Source organism: Candoia aspera, chromosome 2, assembly GCF_035149785.1.
Source record: "Candoia aspera isolate rCanAsp1 chromosome 2, rCanAsp1.hap2, whole genome shotgun sequence".
Lineage (NCBI taxonomy): Eukaryota > Metazoa > Chordata > Lepidosauria > Squamata > Boidae > Candoia > Candoia aspera.
The window spans coordinates 240,293,169-240,304,770 of NC_086154.1; the positions used below are offsets into that span (position 1 = coordinate 240,293,169).

Here is an 11,602-nt window from a genome sequence, read left to right on the forward strand (position 1 = left end):
CCCCCCCTCCCAGGAAATTTTAAGGAAATTCTAAGACAACCAGTGGATGCAGTAGGGCAAGAAGACTTTCAGAAAATGGGAGAATCAACTTCACCATCCTATAATTCTGAATCAATGGAACAGTGTGTTTATTTCCTTTAACTCTGAAGAAGGAATTCCAAAATGTCTCATCCAGGTTGACATTCATCATTCCTTTCTGAGTGTTAATCTGTTTCAGAATCCTCAGTAAAAAATCTGATCTCCATTAAGAGTGTACAAATTGGATTCAATCCAATCTGAAATGTCAGTCTGACTTGACAATTCAGAAACCTGTTTGAAGCATTGAAGCAGATGGTTTCAGTTTCCTCAATCAAATGCATCTGCCTTTATGTCAGTTATCCATCTGATATTATACCAATGAGAACTGGTATAATGATACAAGTTAATTTCTTTGCCTTGCACAAATGCCAAGAGAGGCTTAAATAGTAGGGGCTGGGTAATTAAAGAATAGGGCTGCCATGGCATGGAAGTGCAGACTCATAAAAAGTATTAGGCTGCCCAGTGGTTTGGATTTAATCCAAAAGGTCTTTGCAGCACATGAGAGTGTGAGTGTAGCCCCTGTCTGCCTGAAAGTCTTTAAAGCAGCTGTGTCTTTTAGCAGAATCACGTGGCAGCCATACAGTATAATTCTGGAAAAGGTGCAGCTGCTTTAAAGAGCTCCAGTCAGGGGCTACATTCATTCTCTAAAGCAGCTTGCTGAAATTGAATCTGAAGCACAGCACAGCGGTAGAAAATACAGCCAGTTGAACAGGGTAGATGGACATTATGAGTGGGATTTTAGAAAACATATTAACTTAAAAACATTCATATCCCTTCTTTCCTCCATGTAGCTCTAGGAGCCATACGTTACTCCATACTCTCATTTTTTTCTTCACATCAACCCTGTAAGGTAGGTTGGACTGAATGGATAAAATTGCCTACACTGATAGCCCAATGAAGATTTGAACCTAGATCTCTCCATTTACAGTCTGACAGAAAGCCAAAGGTAGAATATCCTTAGGCATGTGGGGGTGAATAGCTATTGATGATATACAGTATCCTGTTGTCAGCCTTTAAGCCCAATCTTTGAGTTTTCTGCTATTATAATATGACTACAACAATAAGCACAAAAAGCACAATTTCAAGGTGGTGAATGAATCTGAATATTTTTCAAGTGCTCTTCAGCTTTTCAGTCCTACTGTGTATAATTGATCCCCCCTGACTGCTTTTTAAAAACAGTATTTAGCAGGTAACATCTGTTCCCACTGTTGGGATATTTGGATGCTTGACTGTTATTTCCAGACAGGTATATTGCAAAGCACTTTAAAGAAGGGGGTTTTAGTTCTCTCTCTCTCTCTCTCTCTATATATATATATATACATATACATGTGTGTGTGTGTGTGTGTGTGTGTGTAAAGATTCAGAACACAAGGTTCAGGAATTACTACTACTACTATTACTACACCGACATATACTCTCACTCATTTCTTTCATGTAATGTGACTATTCCCATTTAAAGATTTGTTGTGGTTTTCACCTACTTTTTCCCAAAAATTAACAGCCGTGTTGGGAATATCAGGACTGAGATAAGTTCCAGCAATATACATTAACTATCAATTAACTTCTTTGAATAATGTTGCTAGGACTTTTATATGCATGGGAAGAAATTGACCGCACACGAATATGGGTTATGGGATGGCTATCTATAAACTCATTTCTAGGACTCTGAGGCTGAAGGCACAATCAGAATCTACAAGGGATACTTCAGGCTGTCACACGGAATAGCTTCCACTGAGGTGGATAGAATGGCCTTCCAACTAAATGACTACCGTGATGGATGTGGCCAGCCATAAAACAGGTATTTTTCAGAAGGTCAACTGCTGAGATTGTTCTCTGCCCTCTCTAGATCCCTGGAATGGTCTATATCACTCAGCTTCGTTTTCAGTTCTGGAGAAGTGGCAATATTTTGAAAGTAGTCACCAATTATTTATTTTATTTTGGGATTTGTGTAGGGCCTAGAAGTTTCCTTGAAAATGCTTCGGTCTGCAACATGGCATGGTCCAGTTTTTTAAAATTAAAGGATTCTTTCAGGAAAGTTATAAAAAAAAAGATGAGACAGAGGACTCAAAAATATGCTCATAGCATCATATGGCCTAACCCTGTTAAAGGTTATATTAACTAGATAAAGAAGAAAGTTTCATCACTTCCTTGAAACTCCACTGCATGCAAGCAGAGGTAGTCAAAGTAAAATTAATTTCACAATTAAGTATATTACATTGTTTCATTGTGTAACACCTGCACTGAGAGATCTTCTTGGTTACCAGCTGCTTTCCAGTTCAATTCAGGATGATGGTTTAAACCTTTGAAACTCTGATCTGCCTGGTAAGTGATAATGAGGGGCCACTTGTCTCATCCCTTTGCCTGGATGTTGAGACCTGCAGCAAAAGCCTTTCTATGTAACACTCCACTTGCAAGGCTTTGTAGATTAAGTCTGAAAGGGCAGTTTTCTATACTATTCCTGAATCGTTTTTTCTCATATCATCATCATCTTATTATTATTATTATATGATTGGGTTCACATTACATATCAAACCCTAATTCCCAGTTAACAAAATGGTTGTTGTGTTCACATAACTATGCCTAAACAACTAAACCCTCTTACGGCTTAATGTGATGGTCTGGTTCACACAACATGCTAAGGCAATGGCCGAGTTCCTATGACACAAAGTACCCAACTTCATTTTAGTCTAATGTTGTCTATTTAAACTTGGCTTATAAAATTCATGTTTGCCCTTTCTATATTGTTTTGTCTTAAACCATGGGCTTAATTTATTTGTTCAGTATTTTATTCTTTTTCTGTTAGCTTATATATTTCTTTTATATATAAAAAAAAGCCAGGATACTAATGAAATAAAATCAGATCAAAACATACATATATGCAGTTACTTTATATGGCTATAAGTTCCTCACAAGCTGTATTTAAGTACCTTGTATTTTACCTAAGAAGGAAATGGATGTGCTGAGGCTAATTCCTCCTGTTCCTAAACTGATGGAAAGGTCTGAAGGCCAGTTAATGTGGGGAGACTGAAATGGCCATAGCAACCTAAGAATAGGCCCTGCTGGATCAGGCCAAGGCCCATCTGAGGTCAACATTTTGTTTTGTACAGAGGCCAATTAGATCCCTCTGGGGTGTCCAGAAGCAGAAGGATTTGCTGCTCTTGACCTGCAACTGGTACTTCGAGACATGCTGTTCCCAATTCCAGGTAACATTGAGTCTTCAAGATTCATAGCCCTTGAGACATCTGTCCTCCATGAATATATCCAATCCCCTTTTAAAGTCAACCACTATTACCATATCTCATGGTAATGAACTCCATAAGTTAATTATGCTGTAGTGAAGAAGTGCCTTCTTTTGACTGTTCCAGATCTCGTTCCAATCAGCTTCATTGGATGGGTGCTGGTCCTAGCATTTTGAGAGATGTCCACTTTCATTTATGCCATGCATTTTCCTTCCTAGAGGCAATATATTACTTTCTGAATAAGCCTAAAGTAATTACCCATATGGTAAGTGTTTATACTCAACATAAGTAATTACTGAACTTGACACATGAACCCACTAACTACTACTACTACTACTATTTTTTCTTATGGAGGAGTTTTGAATCAGTTTCTGCTCTAACCAATAACAGCACTTAACATATTCTTGAGAATAAAGCATGCAATTGAAAATGGATAGACTAGGAGTATATTGTGTATCTGAGGTTATTTATTGCTATTAACAAGTGGGATCTGCAACAAAATGTTGCAATGTGAAGTGTAACTGTAAAGTGTGCTAGCCTGGCAGTCAAAATCTCTATTGCATTTCACTCATGAGTTTTCCATTCCCCCAGTCAAAGATTAGCAAGCATATTCCACACAAGTTTAATTTATTATTATTATTATTATTATTATTATTATTCCCACTAGGGCACTTTGGAATTTTTCAGTTCTTGGGTATTTTTTCCTACTTTCCCCCTTGCAAACATTTGGAACTCCTTGGTCTTCCTGGGTTCTCCTTCCTTTGCATGGATTATGCTGTTTTGGTTACAAAACACCCACACTGGGGTACCTGAGTTTACTGTTTAGGTTATAGAATATTCCCACAACACTCAGATGTGCCTTTATTGGTGGTTTCTCCCTTAGATTCCTTTCCTAGATATTTTTTTAAAAATACTTCTGTAAATTTCTGGACTCTTCTGAGTCTGCTGATGCCTCCCTCTTGCATGGGGATACTACTGCTTAGCCTTTAATTCATGTCTATGTTTGGGAATAAAGTATGAAATGCTGACATGCATTTATTTGTAACCCACTGTTCTTCCAAACACTTACATCAACTCTGATAACTATTCCACTGTCCTGATCTCTCTGTAATAAAGCCACAGGTTCTTCTATGGCCTGGAATATTCTCTTCACTGTAGGAACAATCTTTTGGTCACATATAATATTCATAAATAAAAGCAGATGGCAAATGTGCAGTAGTTACCTACCAGATACACAGAAGTCTGAGTTAATTTTGATCATGCACAATATGTTTGTTGCTGACTTTGCTGAAGAGACATCCTGCATTCGCATGGCAAGTGAAACAGTTGTTCTGCTGTACTGCCTGTCAGCTTCAATCATACACTAAGAGGCTAGGGCAAGCATGCTGGCTTGTACCAATATTTGCTATCTTCAAAGTGGCCATTATGCATTAAGGATGCCTCATGTGAGACTATCCTATCTATCCATAGCTCATTTTCATTAAGACATTTTTCCTCTGAATTTTAATAGCTGCAGGGTTCATACTGAGGATCTTTGGTCTCTGAAAGCCCCAAAATTCTCCCCTACATAATCTTCATTATGCAGGAACTAATGGTAATTGTGGTGAAGTTTCCTGACTCCAAGGAAACTTTTATGACATCATTGTGACTCCTCCTACCAATCATTATTTCTCTCTTCAGTCTGGCAAATGCCTAATCAAAAGCAACTTCCTGAGTTCCAGCCATCACATTAAATTATTCACAATATCTCAAATCTCTTTCTGAAGGACAATTCATCTTCGGCTCCCCCTTTTCCAAGCATCAGAATATCACAATGAGGAAGAGTATATCAAATTATTAGAAGGGTGCTCAGCCATGATGACTTGTGCAAGAGGACTATCACAGATCAGACTCTTTGTGATATTGCTGGATCTGCTCAAATCCCAAGTGAAGATGTTTGAATGGCCCTGACAAGACACAACAGAGAAAAGCCCAGATCATTTAATTCTGGGATTCCTTATGTATTTTGAACAGTCCATGCTATTTCCTGACAATGTGGAAAAAGAAGATGAATGCAGCTAATTTATCTAATCAATTCTGGAAGTTTCTGAGTATGATAGTCATCTGGAATCTAGACATTCTAGATATTGATTTTCCTCATTCGTATTTCTTTAATAAGTGTCTGATATGAGCTGTCTGAGGTAGCTACTGTTTCATCAGCTATAAAGAGAAGAAGCATGACATGCTGATTAGAATCTTAGATGCCACTGGGAAGATTTCACTCATATTCTCATTCTGCCATGAAGCTGATAGAGTATTCTTCAAGCAGCTATGCTGAGCCTACTGAGGTTTTGTGAGAGTAGGATACGGTGAGGGCAACCATGAAAATCACCTTCAACTCTATGGAAGAAGATGGATAAAATGAACAAATATTTCTATTATCTAAGGAACAAATCTAAGAAACATAGCAGAGATCTGCATTTTTTACCAAATTTTTTGGAATCCAAGGATCTAGCCAATCTTGGCCGATCTTAAAAAAATTATGTAGAATTGGACCCAGTTAGAATTTGGATGGGAAAACCCAGAATGGGAGAACTAGGACAACCTAGGACTGTAAGGTAAACTGAAAAATCAAAAACATCTGAGAAGGTGGCAATGGCAAACCATACTGTTGTCAAGAAAACTGCATAGAAGTGTTCATGAAGTCATCAGGAATCTAGCTCAACTCAAAAGCTTTTTTAAAAAATCTTAAATATATAGCCACTTAAAACTTTGGGCACAAAAAGAAAATCCGGTGATTTATGGTGGGTATAGTCTCCTTATCTGGTAGTAAATAGCTATAAGCTTAGTGAGGCTCATTTGACAAAGTGAAATGAATCCAGTCAGGCTTTGATTTTGTAAAAAAAAAAAAAAGATTATTTTCAGAAAAAAAGAAAAGTAATCAGAAACCTACCAAAATGCAAACTCGTAATACAATCTGGAATATCTTGAGGCTTAAATAATTATCAACATATTCAGCATGGCTGGACAGATCTTCAGTAGAGTGATTTGATAAAACATCAGTCAAATAACACTATCAAAGCAGGTTGCCAAATCAAAGTGAATATTTTAAAGACCTCTGCACACCTTCTGTGCATGCAGAGAAGACCTTGTAAAGCAAAGCAAAGCAGTTGGTCAGACTTAGTCAGCCCACTTCTATATTGTACTTCAGGGTTTCTCAGCCAGGGTTCCATGAGAGGTCACTAGGGGTTCCCTGGGAGATCATGATTTTTTTAAAAAAATATTTCAAATTTGGGCAAGTTCACATTAAAAAGGTAAGTTTCATTCCTTATTTTTAGTTTAAGAACACTTAATGCATATATACAGGCCTACACATGAAACAAATATAATAATTTTGTAACTTCTGGCCTATATTTAAGCCTGAATGTGCAAGGGTTCTCCAAGGCCTGAAAAAATATTTCAAGGGTTCCTCCAGGGTCAAAATGTTGAGATAGGCTGCTGTAATTCATCTTGGGGCACTGAGGTAGATTGACTCAGTTTTCCAAGTTGAGATCCTATATTGCCTTGAATTGGATCTGTTTCAGTAGGTCTAATTTTCAGCAGGAGAACTGGGGAGGAGGGAGAAGTTTAAATGCTAATCAGAAGTACTTTGCCTGATTGCATTTTTTTTTGTATCTCAGAATCCTAGATACTCTCTAATTATAATTACAGAAGAGACACGCAAATATGTATTATTAGTCTCTTTCAGCCCTCTGCAGCTTTATTTTGACAGTTCTGTTGCAATGGTTTACAAATCAGTGCTTTTGCTGCTTCTCAAAGCAGCAGAAACATAGTTCTTTTTTGCATAGTGCCATTAGAGCAAGACTGGTGTGTAGAAGAACAGGATCCCATTCATCAGAATTAACAGATGGGTCTCCAAAAACAGCAGAGTTGGGTTATCACATGTTAAAGTCAGTGAACTAATATGCACTACTTTCTGAAAAGGTCCTCTCATAAGACTATTGATTCTAATGCTGAATATTACTTATCTGCACTGCTCAATTTTCTATCTAGTAGTGAAAGCCTGAGAGGTAAAATTATTGCAATATCACTATGCAGCTTTTTTATGCTGTCTGCATGATTTCACTCCTTAAATTCTTCTTTGGTTTTCTCTGGTATCCTTTGTTCATCCAATTTTGCTGTAATTAGGGGTCCAAAGCAATCCCACTCAATGAAAGAACTCTACCCATTCTTGCTGCCTCCAAAATCTTGATTTACTTCCTAGAAAGCCTCTCTGCCATTTCCCTTATTTCATTTAAAACATTCCTTAAAACTGTCTTTTTTGGGGGGTGGGGGGAAGGCTTTTGCTTGACAGTCTCATCCCAATAGTTACTGCAGCTAAACCAAATTATGAGTAATTTAAATGATGATATAATCCTTGTCTTAACCTTGTTTAACTGTCCTCCATTTTCAATTATTTTTCTGTGTCTGTTTAAGCCTACAGGACATACAGAGCAGGGACTTCCACATTTTTAAAGCATCATGGGCATAGACAAATAATAATAATAATAATAATAATAAATAATAATAATAATAATTGCCATGTGAAATAATACATTTAAACAATGTTCTTGTTTTACTTTAACTCCAAAATTTTGTTTGGAGCCCAAGCTTACAAAGTTTATTCAAAACTAAATCTGAGTTCAATAGCACTTGTTCTTATTATTATACAATATGTATATAACATGTTGCTGTAATATGAGAGGCTAATGTCAAAGAGTTTTACCCAAGAACACTGCAACATTAATGTATTTTCTGAACAGATGCAATTCTTATAATGAATCCAGAAGCAAAATAAACCTATAACTTTTATTTTTTACTAAGAAAATATCAGTAATATTCATTTTTATTCAGCTAAAGAAGGAGGTCTAATTCTAGTTAGTACCTTAATTTTTAAAAACTATTTTGTGCCTAAATAACAGCATGAAGATTCACTATATATTCATTCACTTGTAGAGAGGTCATGTTCTTTTGAGTTTAATTCTTGTAGATGGATATATTTATAGTTCCTTCTGGGGTAAATAGATTTCAGCATGTAACATAACATGAGTAATCAATCTGAATGAATTATTGCAGTTCAACTTTCAAAGTCAAACACACCCTGCAGAGATGTTATGTAGGGGGACAGTGAATAAGAAATAATTCTGTTAAAAAATGGAATTTTGACCTTAAGATGAACAGACTCTAGGGAAACACATTTGCCAAGCTAGAACCTTGTAAGTATTCTGTAGCTCATAATATTTCATAAATCTGGTGGCAAAATTTCTAATACCAGACAGCAATAGTTGTCAATAGGTATGATACAACTACTAAGACAAGCCATACAATAAAAATACAGAAATTAACAGAGCATCCCTATGCATGTTTACACTGAAGTCCCATTAAGCCTAGTGGATTTTATTTCCAAATGAGTGTAGATAGGAACACAATCTGAATTCTGATTAGTTTATCTTTGGGCTACAGAAATATTCAGCCTTGTAATTTTCCAAAGATTGGGCTTTATTCTTTTATGCTTGAAAGTAAAACAAAGTTTTCCTGGGGGAAAAATCAAAGTAATTCTCAATTTTAATAAGCTATTATTCTTGATTCCAGATTGACAGCATCCTCTTTAAAAATAGCTATCCTTTTCTTGGTATTTATTACACTTTATTTTTTTTCCCTAGCTCAATGCATCTGTGATAAAAGACAATGCTTTGAAAACTTAGTAATTCAAAGGCAAAAGTGTTGCAGTTTCCTTGACTTCTAGGATGCCTTAAGTAAAACTATCTGAGCTGATCTGCAAAAATCCAGATAACCACTAGATAGTAGCAATGAGATAATGAAAACTCTTAACACTATTTTTCCACCTAGTGGTCATCCAGATTTTTGCAGCCAAGATCTGGTAGCAGATCCATCTGCTCATCAAAGGTCCATTAAGTACAAAATGAAATATTGATAGCAAACTATACTTACTGCAAATAAGACTTATTTAGCACAATAGGATTTCCTTCTGAGTACATGTATAACTGACTGCATCCTGCACAGCATATAGTCAGAAATTAGACCCAATATGTTAAGGGGTTACTCCCTAGGCAATGACTTAGGATGCTCACCTGAATTTGGAGATTCATGTGGAAAGGGAGGGAGGAAGGAAGGATCCACATACAAAGAATAATAGTAGAAGCCCATTTCCTCCATGGTGTTAAAACGCTAACTAAAGATGCTCTGCAAATGGGGTTGTCAGCTGAAAGACAGTTCCATCAGATTGCATTTACTCCGCAATGCTCTGAATTCCTAGTGGTAAGTAACCTCTGAGTTAATGCCTCGCTCTCCTAGTCGGCCAACAAGAACAAACGAAGGGATCAGAGTGTTTGGGGAAGACAGAAGGAAAAACTGACACATGGTGTTTGCGATGGGAATTAACACGTGATGTTTGCCTGAGTATCGTCCGTCCTTTTCTCTCCCTCTTGTTCGCAAATTTTATCTCCGAATTACGCAACCACAGGTTCTTGTTTTGTGCGCGCACCCCTCCCTCACAGCTGTCCTCTCCCCGCGGTCGTGTGAACGTGCGCGCCCACAGTTCCTTTAGGAATATTCCCGGCTCCCTTTCGGCATGCTACTAACCTGCATAGGAGCTTCGTGCCTCATTGTCAACCACACGTCTTTTCTTCCTCTCTCTCCCCCTACGCGTCCTTCCACCTCCGGATTTACGACCGCTAGGATCCAATCAGCAAGTCAAGCCACAGCCAAGCCAGACTACACGCCCGGTTGCGGGGCAGGAGCAACAGCAGCCAACGCCACGCACAGCCGCCGCTCCACCAAGGAAGGGAACCAGCGCAGACCGATCAGCACGGGAGCTGTCCACCGTGCCGTCCCCTCCCGCCAGGCACCCTTCGCAACTATCTGTGGGAGTTGTAGTCAGAGCCGGCCCAGGGCTGCCGCCCAATCGAAGGGGAACCCTCCTTACCCACGACTACGGCTCCCAAGAACGCTCGCGCGCCTTTCGCTCCACCCCTTCACCCCCTCCCCAATGTAATCACTCCATGGAAACGGAAACCAGGGTCTTCTCGGCTTGTAGTTTCCCAGCTGTCGGGCAAGTCTTCCTCGCTTGGGCTGCTGCTGGCTGAACTTTCTGGGCTCTCCTGCTAGGAAGCAGGAGCCGCCCCGAGGGAGGATTGGAGGGGAAAAAAGCCTTCGAGCGGAATCCAGGGTTTCTCCGCAGATTGACTGGGTGGAGGTGAACTAGACCTCGCCTGCCCGCCGCGCTTTCTAGCCGGATTGAACCGCCGTCCCCCAAATGGGGTTCCTTCCTTTCTGGCGCCTTCGGGTGGAAGGCGCTTCATCGGGTAGGAAGGCTACCGCCAAGCAGAGATCAGCGCTTCCTTCGCTTAGCATGGCCCTATCGAGGCAGTCCCTTGCGGTGGAGGAGGTGGGGGGGGGGAAAATTCGGGTGGTTTCATCGACGCTGGACACCCCACCCCCCACCCCTTAAGTAGAGGGAGAAGAGCCCTTACCTTGCCGTACAGTTCCATTGCGGCCTCGTCAAAGGCGAACGGGCTCCAGTGCCCAGCGGGAAACTGGGCGTCCTGATTTCCGCGCACAAAGACTCGTTGTGGAACCGAGCGAGGCTGCGGGAGAAGGGCCGGGGCAGAGCGTGGGCTCGCTCGACCCTGGAAACTGGAACCGCTACTCAGGATCGGCAGCCCCAGCTCTGAGCAGAGTTTCCTAGCACCGCTATTAGCGTGAGCGCAGCCCGGGTGGGGGGGGGGACCTCCCTTTAGGCACCTCGGCTTTAATTAGCCCCGAAGCAGAAGAAGAGCAGGTGCGGGAGGAGGGCGGGAGCCTCAGAGGCAGGACGCTGTGGAAACAGCCTCGGGGCAGCCAGGTAGGTCTGAACTGGGTTGGCTAATCTGTTTATCGAAGACTAGAGGAGAAATTTGGGGTCTTTCTCCTGCTCTTGATGCCTTCCAAGCGGGCTGGGTTTCCTTAATTTCCTCTAGCACAGTTTATTAGCTGTCTGGACTTGTGTGAACTGAAGTCTAGGATATTTGGAGAGCACCAGGTTGGAGAAGGAATGGTGTTTTTTGTTGATTTACTTAATTCATCAACACAGGATCGAAAGGTAGCAGTCGCCATTCTCCCTTCCTTAGTGACTTATTTATTTTACAATTTTTATCACTCACCCAACTCTGGGCAGGTTACAGCACTTTAAAATTACAAACACAACAACCAAATAAAATTATAAAAACTGTAATGCTAACTCCACGGTAATAAAGCAAACCTCCCCT

At 39.9% G+C, this 11,602-nt stretch overlaps 1 protein-coding gene across 3 annotated transcripts in view; it reads right to left on the reverse strand.

Annotated features, from left to right (window-relative positions):
- RAB3C (RAB3C, member RAS oncogene family) overlaps nucleotides 1–10,892 on the reverse strand; it is a 134,687-nt gene extending 123,795 nt beyond the window's left edge. Inside the window, exon 1 of one of the 3 annotated variants that reach the window (XM_063295633.1) lies at nucleotides 9,939–10,444. In XM_063295633.1, coding sequence (XP_063151703.1) covers nucleotides 9,939–9,962 — 24 coding nt within the window. In that variant the 5' untranslated portion in view covers nucleotides 9,963–10,444. Of the gene's footprint in view, nucleotides 1–9,938; nucleotides 10,445–10,828 lie in introns of those variants that run through there. The other 2 variants (XM_063295632.1, XM_063295631.1) reach the window with 2 other exon arrangements.
- Nucleotides 10,893–11,602: the final 710 nt, after the last annotated feature.